The 17275-nt window shown below is 47.5% G+C and overlaps 1 protein-coding gene across 5 annotated transcripts in view; it reads right to left on the bottom strand.

The window, feature by feature from the left end:
* The window catches only part of phldb2b (pleckstrin homology-like domain, family B, member 2b), a 315268-nt gene that overhangs the window by 61670 nt on the left and 236323 nt on the right, over positions 1–17275 (bottom strand). For all 5 annotated transcript variants that reach the window (XM_086006161.1, XM_086006162.1, XM_086006163.1 and 2 more), the window contains 2 exons: positions 16161–16266; positions 5148–5162 (listed from right to left, as the gene is read on the bottom strand). In XM_086006161.1, the coding sequence (XP_085862287.1) occupies positions 5148–5162; positions 16161–16266 (121 nt within the window). The remainder of the gene's footprint in view (positions 1–5147; positions 5163–16160; positions 16267–17275) is intronic.

Below are 17275 nucleotides of genomic sequence, written 5' to 3'. Positions count from 1 at the left end.
CAGTGTACAATACTGGGATATTGAGGATAGTGGGAGCATCGTACCACAGTGTACAATACTGGGATATCGAGGATAGTGGGAGCACCGTACCACAGTGTACAATACTGGGATATAGAGGATATTGGGAGCATCGTACCACAGTGTACAATACTGGGATATCGAGGATAGTGGGAGCATCGTACCCCAGTGTACAATACTGGGATATTGAGGATATTGGGAGCATCGTACCACAGTGTACAATACTGGGATATTGAGGATCTTGGGAGCATCGTACCACAGTGTACAATACTGGGATATAGAGGATATTGGGAGCATCGTACCACAGTGTACAATACTGGGATATTGAGGATATTGGGAGCATCGTACCACAGTGTACAATACTGCGATATTGAGGATATTGGTAGCATTGTACCATAGCGTACAATACTGGGATATAGAGGATACTGGGAGCATCGTACCACAGTGTACAATACTGGGATATTGAGGATATTGGGAGCATCGTACCACAGTGTACAATACTGGGATATTGAGGATATTGGGAGCATCGTACCACAGTGTACAATACTGGGATATTGAGGATAGTGGGAGCATCGTACCACAGTGTACAATACTGGGATATTGAGGATAGTGGGAGCATCGTACCACAGTGTACAATACTGGGATATTGAGGATAGTGGGAGCATCGTACCACAGTGTACAATACTGCGATATTGAGGATAGTGGGAGCATCGTACCACAGTGTACACTACTGGGATATCGAGGATAGTGGGAGCATCGTACCACAGTGTACAATACTGGGATATCGAGGATAGTGGGAGCATCGTACCACAGTGTACAATACTGGGATATTGAGGATATTGGGAGCATCGTACCACAGTGTACAATACTGCGATATTGAGGATATTGGGAGCATCGTACCACAGTGTACAATACTGGGATATTGAGGATAGTGGGAGCATCGTACCACAGTGTACAATACTGGGATATTGAGGATAGTGGGAGCATCGTACCACAGTGTACAATACTGGGATATCGAGGATATTGGGAGCATCGTACCACAGTGTACAATACTGGGATATTGAGGATAGTGGGAGCACCGTACCACAGTGTACAATACTGGGATATAGAGGATATTGGGAGCATCGTACCACAGTGTACAATACTGGGATATTGAGGATAGTGGGAGCATCGTACCACAGTGTACAATACCGGGATATTGAGGATAGTGGGAGCATCGTACCACAGTGTACAATACTGGGATATTGAGGATATTGGGAGCATTGTACCACAGTGTACAATACTGGGATATCAAGGATAGTGGGAGCATCGTACCCCAGTGTACAATACTGGGATATTGAGGATAGAGGGAGCATCGTACCACAGTGTACAATACTGGGATATCGAGGATAGTGGGAGCATCGTACCCCAGTGTACAATACTGGGATATTGAGGATAGAGGGAGCATCGTACCACAGTGTACAATACTGGGATATTGAGGATATTGGGAGCATCGTACCACAGTGTACAATACTGGGATATCGAGGATAGTGGGAGCATCGTACCACAGTGCACAATACTGGGATATTGAGGATATTGGGAGCATCGTACCCCAGTGTACAATACTGGGATATTGAGGATATTGGGAGCACCGTACCACAGTGTACAATACTGGGATATAGAGGATATTGGGAGCATCGTACCACAGTGTACAATACTGGGATATCGAGGATAGTGGGAGCATCGTACCCCAGTGTACAATACTGGGATATTGAGGATATTGGGAGCATCGTACCACAGTGTACAATACTGGGATATTGAGGATCTTGGGAGCATCGTACCACAGTGTACAATACTGGGATATAGAGGATATTGGGAGCATCGTACCACAGTGTACAATACTGGGATATTGAGGATATTGGGAGCATCGTACCACAGTGTACAATACTGCGATATTGAGGATATTGGTAGCATCGTACCATAGCGTACAATACTGGGATATCGAGGATAGTGGGAGCATCGTACCACAGTGTACAATACTGGGATATCGAGGCTATTGGGAGCATCGTACCACAGTGTACAATACTGGGATATAGAGGATATTGGGAGCATCGTACCACAGTGTACAATACTGGGATATAGAGGATATTGGGAGCATCGTACCACAGTGTACAATACTGGGATACTGAGGATAGTGGGAGCATCGTACCACAGTGTACAATACTGGGATATTGAGGATAGTGGGAGCGTCATACCACAGTGTACAATACTGGGATATCGAGGATATTGGGAGCATCGTACCACAGTGTACAATACTGCGATATTGAGGATATTGGGAGCATCATACCACAGTGTACAATACTGGGATATAGAGGATACTGGGAGCATCGTACCACAGTGTACAATACTGGGATATTGAGGATATTGGGAGCATCGTACCACAGTGTACAATACTGGGATATTGAGGATATTGGGAGCATCGTAACACAGTGTACAATACTGGGATATTGAGGATATTGGGAGCATCGTACCACAGTGTACAATACTGCGATATTGAGGATATTGGAAGTATCGTAGCATAGTGTACAATACTGGTATATCGAGGCTAGTGGGAGCATCGTACCACAGTGTACAATACTGGGATATCGAGGATATTGGGAGCATCGTACCACAGTGTACAATACTGGGATATAGAGGATATTGGGAGCATCGTACCACAGTGTACAATACTGGGATATAGAGGATATTGGGAGCATCGTACCACAGTGTACAATACTGGGATACTGAGGATAGTGGGAGCGTCATACCACAGTGTACAATACTGGGATATCGAGGATATTGGGAGCATCGTACCACAGTGTACAATACTGGGATATTGAGGATAGTGGGAACATCGTACCACAGCGTAGAATACTGGGATATAGAGGATATTGGGAGCATCGTACCACAGTGTACAATACTGGGATATCGAGGATAGTGGGAGCATCGTACCCCAGTGTACAATACTGGGATATTGAGGATATTGGGAGCATCGTACCACAGTGTACAATACTGGGATATTGAGGATCTTGGGAGCATCGTACCACAGTGTACAATACTGGGATATAGAGGATATTGGGAGCATCGTACCACAGTGTACAATACTGGGATATTGAGGATATTGGGAGCATCGTACCACAGTGTACAATACTGCGATATTGAGGATATTGGTAGCATCGTACCATAGCGTACAATACTGGGATATCGAGGATAGTGGGAGCATCGTACCACAGTGTACAATACTGGGATATCGAGTCTATTGGGAGCATCGTACCACAGTGTACAATACTGGGATATAGAGGATATTGAGAGCATCGTACCACAGTGTACAATACTGGGATATCGAGGATATTGGGAGCATCGTACCACAGTGTACAATACTGGGATATAGAGGATATTGGGAGCATCGTACCACAGTGTACAATACTGGGATATAGAGGATATTGGGAGCATCGTACCACAGTGTACAATACTGGGATACTGAGGATAGTGGGAGCGTCATACCACAGTGTACAATACTGGGATATCGAGGATATTGGGAGCATCGTACCACAGTGTACAATACTGGGATATTGAGGATAGTGGGAACATCGTACCACAGTGTAGAATACTGGGATATCGAAGATATTGGGAGCATCGTACCACAGTGTACAATACTGGGATATTGAGGATAGTGGGAGCATCGTACCACCGTGTACAATCCTGGGATATTGAGGATATTGGGAGCATCGTACCACAGTGTACAATACTGGGATACAGAGGATATTGGGAGCATCGTACCACAGTGTACAATCTTGGGATATTGAGGATAGTGGGAGCATCGTACCACAGTGTACAATACTGGGATATCGAGGATATTGGGAGCATCGTACCACAGTGTACAATACTGGGATATAGAGGCTAGTGGGAGCATCGCACCACAGTGTACAATACTGGGATATCGAGGATAGTGGGAGCATCGTACCACAGTGTACAATACTGGGATATCGAGGATATTGGGAGCATCGTACCACAGTGTACAATACTGGGATATAGAGGCTAGTGGGAGCATCGCACCACAGTGTACAATACTGGGATATCGAGGATAGTGGGAGCATCGTACCACAGTGTACAATACTGGGATATTGGGGATATTGGGAGCATCGTACCACAGTGTACAATACTGGGATATTGAGGATAGTGGGAGCATCGTACCCCAGTGTACAATACTGGGATATCGAGGATAGTGGGAGCATCGTACCACAGTGTACAATACTGGGATATCGAGGATAGTGGGAGCATCGTACCACAGTGTACAATACTGGGATATCGAGGATATTGGGAGCATCGTACCACAGTGTACAATACTGGGATATTGAGGATAGTGGGAGCACCGTACCACAGTGTACAATACTGGGATATTGTGGATATTGTGAGCATCGTACCACAGTGTACAATACTGGGATATTGTGGATATTGTGAGCATCGTACCACAGTGTACAATACTGGGATATCGAGGATAGTGGGAGCGTTGTACCACAGTGTACAATAATGGGATATAGAGGATAGTGGGAGCGTTGTACCACAGTGTACAATACTGGGATATTGAAGTCTCCAACAGTCAGCACCTTGGCGAACAAGGTAACGTGTAATTTCCCATCACCATGTTGTCCCACTGGTCTTTACTGCAATGCACCTAAACCAACACCAGGCGCACAAGCCGTATAAGGAAGGTGAGCTGTCCTCTCCTGCGGACCGTGCAAGGTAACTATGGCAACCATGCCTGCCCCGCGACACGCCACCGCCTCACTAACAGTGGTTTGTGGAGTGCTACTGTTTCCGTAACAAGACCGTCCTTCGAAATACTGGAAGATTAGATCAACTGGACTAATACACAGCAGTCTCACACCCAGTCTGCCAGGACTCTCTTAATAAGGGTATTTCTGCAGGTACGGAAGATGTCATCACGTCAAGGGATGTTTAGAATGCTGCCCGTAACCCCAAGAGATTTTTCTTTTTTAACAAGTTGACATAGCCCTTTAAGTTCGTCGAGAAAGAGTTTGTGCGTAGCAGCTTACAGACCCGGGAGCGGCAGATACAGAGAAAACCAAGAGGCAAATCGGAACTCGTACCTTTTTTCGATTTCCCTGCAGACAAAAGAAAGGACAGACAGTTAGTCAGTGAAGTCACGGTGTCAGATTCGCAGTGAGTTTAACCAGAAATCAACTATCGAATGACGCACTAACATTGTGCCTCGTTAAAACCGAGGAGCTCGTAGAAAAAGATTAAACAAATGCACAAATGTGAAATTGATATTGTCACGTGAACCTGATATCTGTAGCATTCAGTGCAAGTCCTGCACGGCTTTGATCAAATCATCAGAACTCACCCCAGGTGGTCATTTCAAAACCCAAATCTGAATGAATTAGCCCTCTGATAATGTGCAGAAGTAAAGGGTCATCGGATCCCATTAGGGTTCCCAACCCTGCGAGATTGTCTGGAGTCTGCAGCAAATACAGATTAATCTCCAGCAACTCCAGGAGAAACATCCTAGGGGTGTTGATAAAATATTGTGCATTTTCATCTCCTTTCATCATTTTAGTTTATTAGTTATAAATATATTGGAGGTGGGGAAAAGAGGCAGTTTGACTGGAGGCGGGAGGTCCTGTGCATCAGGCGTGGCTCAGTGGGCAGCACCCTCGCCTCTGAGTCAGAAGGTTGTGGGTTCAAGTCCCGCTCCAGAGACTTGAGCACAAACTCTAGGCTGACTCCAGTGCAGTGCTGAGGGAGTGCTGCACTGTCGGAGGTGCTGTCTTTCAGATGAGACGTTAAACCGAGGCCCCGTCTGCCCTCTCAGGTGGATGTAATAGATCCCACAGCACTATATTGAAGAAGAGCAGAGGAGTTTATCCCCAGTGTCCTCGGCCCAATATTTATCCCTCAATCAACAAAACAAAAACAGATGATCCGGTCATTATCACATTGCTGTTTGTGGGAGCTTGCTGTGCACAAATTGGCTGCTGCATTTCTCACATTACAACAGTGGCTACATTTCAAAAGTATTTCATTGGCTGTGAAGCGATTTGGGACATCTGCTGATCGTAAAGGCGCTGGAGAAATGCAAGTCTTTTTTTTTCTTTATGTGATGAAAGCTCCAGGAATATGCCCAGCCCGAGCTGGCAACCCTGGATCCCACACAAGCACCAGCCATGTTAACACACCTCGAAATTATATCACACACAACGTGACACAAGCATCCTCGGGAGTCAGGGGCAATGTTCTGCTAATTGTTTTGGGTGCGCGGGCCCTTTAACGGGCTGCATGGCCCACTCACATTATCGCGCACGTGTGGTTTTTTTTTTCCATTGAGCGGCCTGCGCGGGACCTCCAGACCACTGTGCCGCCGCGCAGTTTAACAGGAACATTGGTCAGGAGTATAAAACCTACGGGGACTCGCTGCTGGGCTTGTCTCTGCCTCTTCCAGCAGAGACCAGCAGGCTCTGAACAAGTTGTAACAATAACTGTGTTCCCATACAGAATGAACACAAATACGATAGCAAAATACTGCGGATGCTGGAAATCCGAAATAACAACAGAAAACGTTGGAAAAACACAGCAGGCCAGGCAACATCCGTGGAGAGAGAAACAGAGTTAACATTTCTCTCCTGCTTTCTATCCTGTCGCTGACCTTCCCTTTAGTTCTTTCATTCCCTCCCCCTTTTCCCAGCCCCCACTTGCTTTAAAATCTGTCCCCTTTTCTGTTTTTTTCCAGTTCTGACGAAGGGTCTTCGAACTGAAACGTTAACTCTGTTTCTGGCATCACATCCTGGCATCACTCCCGCAACACACCCTCCCCCACATCACTCCCCCAACACACCCTCCCCCACATCACTCCCTCAACACACCCTCCCCCACATCACTCCCCCAACACACCCTCCCCCACATCACTCCCCCAACACACCCTCCCCCACATCACTCCCTCAACACACCCTCCCCCACATCACTCCCCCAACACACCCTCCCCCACATCACTCCCCCACATCACTCCCCCAACACACCCTCCCCCACATCACTCCCCCAACACACCCTCAACACACCCTCCCCCACATCACTCCCTCAACACACCCTCCCCCACATCACTCCCTCAACACACCCTCCCCCACATCACTCCCTCAACACACCCTCCCCCACATCACTCCCTCAACACACCCTCCCCCACATCACTCCCTCAACACACCCTCCCCCACATCACTCCCGCAACACACCCTCCCCCACATCACTCCCTCAACACACCCTCCCCCACATCACTCCCCCAACACACCCTCCCCCACATCACTCCCTCAACACACCCTCCCCCACATCACTCCCCCAACACACCCTCCCCCACATCACTCCCCCAACACACCCTCCCCCACATCACTCCCCCAACACACCCTCCCCCACATCACTCCCTCAACACACCCTCCCCCACATCACTCCCCCAACACACCCTCCCCCACATCACTCCCCCACATCACTCCCCCAACACACCCTCCCCCACATCACTCCCCCAACACACCCTCAACACACCCTCCCCCACATCACTCCCTCAACACACCCTCCCCCACATCACTCCCTCAACACACCCTCCCCCACATCACTCCCTCAACACACCCTCCCCCACATCACTCCCTCAACACACCCTCCCCCACATCACTCCCTCAACACACCCTCCCCCACATCACTCCCTCAACACACCCTCCCCCACATCACTCCCGCAACACACCCTCCCCCACATCACTCCCTCAACACACCCTCCCCCACATCACTCCCCCAACACACCCTCCCCCACATCACTCCCTCAACACACCCTCCCCCACATCACTCCCTCAACACACCCTCCCCCACATCACTCCCTTAACACACCCTCCCCCACATAACCCTTCCTTCAGAATTCCGACCCATCTTGAGCTTCTCTCTAGCAGCTGACTCAAGATTAACTAGCAGCCCTGCCCATAACTCCACGCTCTAGCTAACTGGGCCGTGGAACAGTAACAGCCCGAGTCTCAGCCGTCCGATCATTCCCCGCGGATTTCACATCCATCCCAGGAGTGACGGGCAGGATCCGCGCCGCGGGTGGGGCGGACTTGCCAAAGCGTCTGCAAAACCCAAATTCCTTACAAAATAACAAACAGCAGGAAACGCTGGAAGCCCTCAGCGGGTCAGGCAGCATCTGTGGGGAGCAGAGGAGTTGGCGTTTAGTGTGTGCTGCCGCACCACAAGCACCGGCACCTGGAACATGAACTCTCCACAGGCGCCGACTGACCTGCTTCCGCCACTTTCTGTTCCTACCTCAGGTTTTCAGCACCTGCAGTTTTATGCTTTTTGCTAATAATTTTCAAAATGTGAAAGCCGCCATTCAAAATACTGCTGGTTTGATGGAACCAGAGGTTGCGGCTCAGGCCTCTGCGATGCACAATTAAAATAGGCTCAGTCAATGTTATTTAATTTCTCTTAGGCTAGCTGGTGTTTCTCATTTCCTCTGATACAATATGGTTGTCTCGGTATGTTACCACATCTGGATATGTTACAGAACTTCCAAAATAAACTAATTATTGAAACATGGCTTCTTTTCAAAAGAACTGTCCTGTAATTTAACTTAATCAATCTCCTTTAAACATACAGCAAGTTTCCTTCAAAGAAAAGGAAACATATGCCAGGCTATGGGGAAAGAGCAGGGGAGCGGGACACGTTGGGTAGCTCGACCATAGAGTCATGGGGGAAAAAATTCAGTATCGCCCCGTTTGGGGCGGCGTTATCGGCCGTGCGCAAAGTTTGGCGCCTGGCGCTAATTATCGCCTCCGACGGCAAACTTGGCTTTTATTGCCGCTGGAGGTGATTGGAGCGCTAAATCAGGGGCTTCACACCTGTCTTAAGGCGCAAAGGCCGAGGAGCGAGGCGCTACCTCAGAGCGCTGGCGAAGCAAGGAAGGACAAATCAAAATAAACCTGCAAAGTGCTGCTCAGTACCCAAAACTCCTTCACACAGCGTTGAATCTCTCCAGAAGTCTCTCTCTCTCTCTCTCAGAATGCGTGGGGCACAAATGTTACAGACAAAAAAAGGCAGGAAGCGGTCGCCTTTAAATAGCGCCCCCCCAGTCCCTTCCTGACAGTATAACGCTCCCCTCAACCTGTCGTTGCTAGCGGCAGGCGGTAAGGCGGGGGCGCCACTCAATATCGGGTCCGGGGCGCTACCGGGGCGTTGCACACTCGACTGACGTCACGATCTGCCGGCGCAGGAGATCGTGGCGGTAGTGTTTAGCGCCGCCGCAGAATGTCTAGTTAATTTTGCGAGCGGCGCAAACATCGCCGCGCCCGGGCGCTAGTTGCTTTGCGTACCATTAGCGCCCTCTTAAGGTGCTAACGGGAGGCGCAAACAACTGAATTTTTCCCCCAGAGTTACACAGCACAGAATGAGGCCCTTCAGCCCATCGTGTCTGCGCCAGCCATCAAGCCCTGTCCAATCTAATCCCATTTTCCAGCACTTGGTCCGTAGCCTTGTATGCTATGGCATTTCAAGTGCTCATCTAAATGCTTCTTGAATGTTGAGGGTTCCTGCCTCTACCACCCTTTCAGGCAGTGAGTTCCAGATTCCTACCACCCTCTGGGTGAAAAAGTTTTTCCTCAAATCCCCTCTAAACCTCCTGCCCCTTACCTTGAAACTATGCCCCCTGGTTATTGACCCCTCTACTAAGGGGAAAAGTTCCTTTCTATCTACCCTATCTATGCCCCTCATAATTTTGTACGCCTCAATCAGGTCCCCCCTCAGCCTTCTCTGCTCTAAGGAAAACAACCCCAGCCTGTCCAGTCTCTTCATAGCTGAAGCACTCCAGCCCAGGTAACATCCTGGTGAATCTCCTCTGCACCCTCTCCAATGCAATTACATCCTTCCTATAGTGTGGCGACCAGAACTGCACACAGTATTCCAGCTGTGGCCTAACTAGCGTTTTGTACAGCTCCATCATAACCTCCCTGCTCTTATATTCTATGCCTCGGCTAATGAAGGCAAGTATCCCATATGCCTATTTAACCACCTTATCTATCTGTCCTGCTGCCTTCAGGGATCTATGTACATGCACACCAACGTCCCTCTGATCCTCTATCCTTCCTAGGGTCCTACCATTCATTGTGTATTCCCTTGCCTTGTTAGTCCTCCCAAAATGCATCACTTCACACTTTTCAGGGTTAAATTCCATTTGCCACTGTTCTGTCCATCTAACCAACCCATCTATATCGTCCTGTAGCCTGAGGCTTCCCTCCTTGCTATTTACCACTCCACCAATTTTCGTGTCATCTGCGAACTTACTGATCATACCTCCTACATTCATATCTAAATCATTAATGTACACTACAAACAGCAAAGGACCCAGCACTGATCCCTGCGGTACACCACTGGACACAGGCTTCCAGTCACAAAAACAACCTTCGACCATCACCCTCTGCCTCCTGCCACTAAGCCAATTTTGGATCCAATGTGCCAAATTGCCCTGGATCCAATAGGCTCTTACCTTCTTGACCAGTCTCCCATGTGGGACTTTGTCAAAAGCCTTACTGAAATCCATGTAGACTATATCAACTGCACTACCCTCATCCACACACCTAGTCACCCCCTCAAAAAATTCAATCAAATTGGTTAGACATGATCTCCCCCTGACAAAGCCATGCTGACTATCCTTGATTAATCCTTGCCTCGCCAGGTGGAGACTAATTCTGTCTCTCAGAATTTTTTCCAATAATTTCCCTACCACTGATGTTAGGCTCATTAGCCTATAATTCCCTGGTTTATCCCTGCTACCCTTCTTGAATAATGGTACTACGTTAGCTGTCCTCCAGTCCTCTGGCACCTCCCCTGTGGCCAGAGAGGTTCTGAAAATTTGTGTCAGAGCCCCTGCAATCTCCTCCCTTGCCTCACACAGCAGCCTGGGATACATCTCGTCTGGGCCTGGGGATTTAGCCACTTTTAAGCCCACTAAAACCGCTAGTTGCTCCTCCCTCTCAATGCTAATTTGTTCAAGTATATCACAATCCCCCTGCCTGATTTCTATGCCTACATCGTCCTTCTCCATAGTGAACACAGATGCAAAATATTCATTTAAAACCTCACCTACATCTTCCAGCTCTACACAAAGATTGCCACTTTGGTCCCTAATGGGCCCTACTCTTTCCCTGGTTATCCTCTTGCCCTTAATATACTTATAAAACACCTTGAGATTTTCCTTTATTTTGCCCGCCAGTGTTTTTTTATGCCCCCTCTTCGCTCTCCTAATTTCTTTTTTTAAGTACCCCCTTGCACTTCCTATACTCCTCTAGGGCTTCCACTGTTTTTAGTCCTTTGTATCTGCCAAAAGTCTCCCTTTTTTTCCTAATCCATTCTTGTATATCCCTTGACATCCAGGGTTCCCTGGGCTTGTTGGTCCCACCTTGACCTTTACGGGAACATGTTGGTGTTGTACTCTCTCTATTACCTTTCTGAAAGACTCCAACTGCTCTGATGTGGATTTTTCTACAAGTATCTGATCCCAGTCCACTTTGGCCAGATCCTGCCTTATCATATTAAAATCGGCCTTCCCTCAATTTAGAACCTTTATTTCCAGTCCATCTTTGTCCTTTTCCATGATTACCTTAAATCTCACCGAATTATGGTCACTGTCGGGTCGGAGCGATCATAATATGATCGAATTCTTCATTAAGATGGAGAATGAAGTAGTTGACTCAGAGACTAGGGTCCAAAAGTTAAATAAAGGAAACTACGATGGTCTGAGGCGCAAGTTGGGTAGGATTGATTGGGGAATGTCACTCAAAGGGTTGACAGTGGATAGGCAATGGCAAACATTCAAAGACCGCATGGATGAACTACAGATTTTGTTCATCCCAGTTTGGCATAAAAATAAAACAAAAAAGGTGACTCAACCGTGGCGAACAAGGGAAATTAGGGATAGCATAAGATCCAAGGAGAGGACATATAATTTGGCCAGAAAAAGCAGTAAACCTGAGGATTGGGAGCAGTTTAGGATTCAACAAAGGAGGACAAAGGGATTAATTAAGAAGGGGAAAATAGAATATGAGAGTAAGCTTTCAGGGAACATAAAAACTGATTGTAAAAGCTTTTATAGATATGTGAAGAGAAAAAGATTGGTGAAGTCAAGCATAGGTCCCTTGCAGTCAGAATCAGGGGAATTTATAATGGGGAACAAAGAAATGGCAGACCAACTAAATACATATTTTGGTTCTGTCTTCACAAAGGAGGACACAAATAACCACCCAGAGATGCTGGGGAACATAGGGTCTGATGAAAGGGAGGAACTGAAAGAAATCAGTATTTGTAGGGAAATGGTGTTAGGGAAATTGATGGGATTGAAGGCCAATAAATCCCCAGGGCCTGATAATCTACATCCTAGGGTACTTAAGGAAGTGGCCCTAGAAATAGTAGATGCATTGCTGATCATCTTCCAACATTCGATGGAATCTGGAACAGTACCCATGGATTGGAGGGTAGCTAATGTTACCCCACTGTTCAAAAAAGGTGGTAGAGAGAAAACGGGGAATTACAGACCGGTAAGCCTGACATCGGTAGTGGGGAAAATGCTAGAGTCCATTATAAAAGATGTCATAGCAGAGCACTTGGAAAACAGTGACAGGATCGGACAATGTCAACATGGATTCACAAAAGGTAAATCGTGCTTGACTAATCTACTGGAAATTTTTGAGGATGTAACTGGTAAAATAGATAAGGGAGAACCAGTGGATGTGGTGTATCTGGACTTTCAGAAGGCCTTCGATAAGGTCCCGCATAAGAGATTAGCATGTAAAGTTAAGGCACATGGGATTGGGGGCAAGGTATTGACTTGGATAGAGAACTGGTTGGCAGACAGAAAGCAAAGAGTTGGAATAAACGGGTCTTTTTCCGAATGGCAGGCAGTGACTAGTGGGGTACCGCAGGGATCAGTCCTTGGACCCCAGCTATTCACAATATATATATAAATGATCTGGACAAGGCAACTAGATGTAATATCTCCAAATTTGCAGATGACACAAAGCTGGGTGGGCGTGTGTGCTGTGAGGAGGATGTCGAGAAACTCCAGTATGATTTGGACATGTTGGGTGATTGGGCAGAAACATGGCAGATGCAATATAACGTGGATAAATGTGAGGTTATCCACTTTGGTGGCAAAAACAGGAAGGCAGATTATTATCTAAATGGTAATAGATTGGGAGAAGGGGAAGTGCAACGAGACCTGGGTGTCCTTGTGCACCAGTCGCTGAAGGTAAGCATGCAGGTGCAGCAGGCAGTTAAGAAGGCAAATGGTATGTTGGCCTTCGTAGCGAGAGGGTTTGAGTACAGGAACAAGGATGTCTTGCTGCAGTTGTACAGGGCCTTGGTGAGACCACATCTTGAGTATTGTGTGCAGTTTTGGTCGCCTTATTTGAGGAAGGATGTTCTTGCCATGGAAGGAGTTCAGCGAAGATTCACCAGGCTGATACCTGAGATGGCAGGAATGACGTATGAGGAGAGATTGGGTCGATTGGACTTGTACTCGCTGGAGTTTAGAAGAATGAGAGGAGATCTCATTGAAACTTATAAAATTCTGACAGGACTGGACAGACTAGATGCAGGAAGGATGTTCCCGATGGTCGGGGAGTCCAGAACCAGGGGTCACAGTCTAAGGATAAGGGGTAAGCCATTTAGGACAGAAATGAGGTGGAATTTCTTCACCCAGAGAGTGGCGAACCTGTGGAACTCTCTACCACAGAAGGCGGTGGAGGCCAGTTCATTAAATATATTCAAGAAGGAGTTAGATATATTTCTTAAGGCTAAAGGGATCAAGGGGTATGGGGAGAAAGCAGGGACCGGGTACTGAATTTGGATGATCAGCCATGGTCGCATTGAATGGCGGAGCAGGCTCGAGGGGCCGAATGGCCGACTCCTGCTCCTATCTCCTATGTTTCTATGTTTCTGTCACCAAAATGCTCTCCTACTGACACTTCTACCACTTGCCCGGCTACATTCCCTAGAATTAGGTCCAGCACCGCCCCCTCTCTTGTAGGACTTTTTACATGCTGGCTCAAAAAGCTCTCCTGGATGCACTTTGAGAATTCCGCACCCGCTAAGCCTTTCACACTCTGACTATCCCAGTTAATATTGGGGAAGTTGAAATCCCCTACTATTATTGCCGTATTATTTCTACACTTCTCTGAGATTTGCCTGCCTATCTGTTCCTCTATCTCCCCCTGACTGTTTGGGGGCCGATAGTACACTCCCAGCAAAGTGCTTGCTCCCTTTTTGTTTTTAAGTTCTACCTATATGGCCTCATTAGAGTAACCTGCTAAGATATCATCCCTCCTTATTGCAGTAATTGACTCCTTGATTAATATTGCGACACCCCCTCCTCTTTTACACCCCTCTCTGTCTCACTTGAAGATTCTATGCCCCGAAATATTGAGCTGCCAGTCCTGCCCCTCCCTCAACCATGTTTCTGTGATAGCAACAATATCATACTCCCATGTGTTCATCAACACCTTCAATTCATCTGCCTTACTCGCAAGACTCCTTGCATTAAAATAAATGCCATCCAGCCTTGCCATACTCCCTTGTGCCGTTACATATTTGCTCTGCCTTCCAGGTTGACTTGTTTTTTCCTCTATATTTGGCTGTGCATCACCCCCTACTATAGCTCCACTCCGTATCCCATCCCCCTGCCAAGTTAGTTTAAACCCCCGCCCAACAGTACTAGCAAACCTTCCCGCAAGGATGTTGGTCCCGTTCCAGTTCAGGTGCAACCCGTCCGACTTGTACAGTCCCACCTTCCCCAAAAGCAGACCCAGTGATCCAGGGAACTAAAGCCCTCCCTCCTGCACCAACTCTTTAGCCATGCATTCATCGGTTCTATCCTCCTATTCCTATACTCACTAGCACGTGGCACCGGGAGTAATCCAGAGATTACAACCTTTGAGGTCCTGCTTTTTAATCTGCTACCTAGCTCCCTAAATTCTTGTTGCAGGACCTCATCCCTCTTTCTACCTATGTCGTTGGTACCAATGTGAACCATGACCTCTGACTGTTCGCCCTCCCCCTTCAGATTGCCCTGCAGCCGTTCAGTGACATCCTTCACCCTGGCACCAGGGAGGCAACATACCATCCTGGAGTCACATCTGCATCCACAGAAACGTCTATCTGTTCCCCTTACGATAGAATCCCCTATCACTATTGCTCTCCCATTCTTTTTCCTCCCCTCCTGTGCAGCTGAGCCACTCATGGACTTGGCTCTTGCTGCATTCCCCTGAGAAACCATCTCCCCCAGCAGTATCCAAAACTGAAGATCTGTCGGAGAGGGAGATGGACCCAGGAGACCCCTGCACTACCTTCCTAGTTCTTTTACTCTGTCTGGCGGTCACCCATTTCCTGTCTGCCTGTGCACTCTTTACCTGTGGTGTGGCCACCTTGTTAAATGTGCTATCCACGAAGATCTCAGCTTCGCGGGTGCTCCACAGTGACTCCAGCCGCAGCTCCAGCTCCGAAACGCGGATTTCGAGTAGCTGCAGCTGGAGACACTTCCTGCACATGTGTTCGCCCTGGACCAAAGAGCCAACACAGGCACGCTGGGCTGAATGATTCTAATATTACACAAAGTCAGAATGTTATTGATGTTACACACCGTGCAAAGACCAGTAACATTACACACCGCGCAAAGACCAGTGATATTACACACCGCGCAAAGACCAGTAACATTACACACCGCGCAAAGACCAGTGATATTACACACCGCGCAAAGACCAGTAATATTACACACCGTGCAAAGACCAGTAATATTACACACCGTGCAAAGACCAGTAACATTACACACCGCGCAAAGACCAGTAATATTACACACCGCGCAAAGACCAGTAATATTACACACCGCGCAAAGACCAGTAATATTACACACCGCGCAAAGACCAGTAATATTACACACCGTGCAAAGACCAGTAATATTACACACCGCACAAAGACCAGTAATATTACACACCGTGCAAAGGCCAGTAATATTACACACCGCGCAAAGACCAGTAATATTACAGCAGGTTCTTACCTATATTACTCACAACAGGAACATGATGAATATTACATACCTTTGTGCCCTTGTAGCCTCCTAATGTCCAAGTCCTTGACACTCGCCGTCAGGTTGTGAGGTAGAATGTTGCTGCAGCTGTTGCTTTGCACCAATGGTAAGTGAGGCTGTGGAACAGATAGAAAAGGAACCATTTTTTTTTTCAACCAAGTAACCGGACTTTTCCAAAATACTTCATTGAAATGGCGTCTCTTTGTTGGCAATTGTAATCCCTCTATTCACATTAGTGGAGTCAGTGTTAGGACATTAGCTGGGACATGACATAGGATAAATTCAGTGGAGTTGTGCTCGAAGGGAAGCGTGTGTTGGAGACAGGGCTATAATGCCTTATCAAGATTCTCCGACCCTCACGCCCCTTCAACGGAGATTCCCATCAGCCTGCAGGCCCAGTGAATTTCACATTGGACGTTTCCCTCCTAAAAGGATTACCTCGAAACTAAAATGAGGACAAAGTTCAAGCGTATGTTACTGCAGTTCCCAGTCTCATAATGCAGCAGTGGGCAGACTGGAGTTATACTGTGGAGTGTGCATCGCTGCTTACATCATTACTTATATTAGGGGAGTACGAGCAGCTTTAAAAACAGCGGAAAGAACGGGCTAGAAAATCTGTGGTGTGTTCTCCAATCTCCCACAGTAACTTCATTGGGATCCGGGCAGAAATTCCCAGCATCCGCCTGTAAACTGCTTGGGCAGCCGCTGGATGTTCACTCCCAGTATTTTATTACTGGAAAGGACAATTTGTTGGAAGTTTCCTCGGGGACTTTTCCTGATCAGCTGGTGGATCTCGGCGGACAAGAGAGAAAGATGTGCATTTACACAGCGCCTTTCCCAACCTCAGGTAATCCCAAAGCGCTTTACAGCCAATGAAGTACATCTGAAGTGTAATCACTGTTGTAATGTAGGAAATGTGACAGCCAATTTGCGCACAGCAAGCTCCCACAAACAGCAATGTGATAATGACCAGATAATCTGTTTTAGTGATGTTGGTTGAGGGATAAATATTGACCAGGACACCGGGGATAGCTCCCTCGTTCTTCCAATAGTGCCACGGGATCTTTTACATCCACTTGATGAGAGCAGAAGGGGTCTCGGATTAATGTTTCCTCCGAAAGACAG

This window comes from Somniosus microcephalus, chromosome 14, assembly GCF_052327205.1.
Source record: "Somniosus microcephalus isolate GS21.2 chromosome 14, FLI_Smic_1.0, whole genome shotgun sequence".
NCBI lineage: Eukaryota > Metazoa > Chordata > Chondrichthyes > Squaliformes > Somniosidae > Somniosus > Somniosus microcephalus.
Note: the sequence above shows the minus strand (reverse complement) of the source record. Positions and strands in the feature narration are given on the sequence as shown.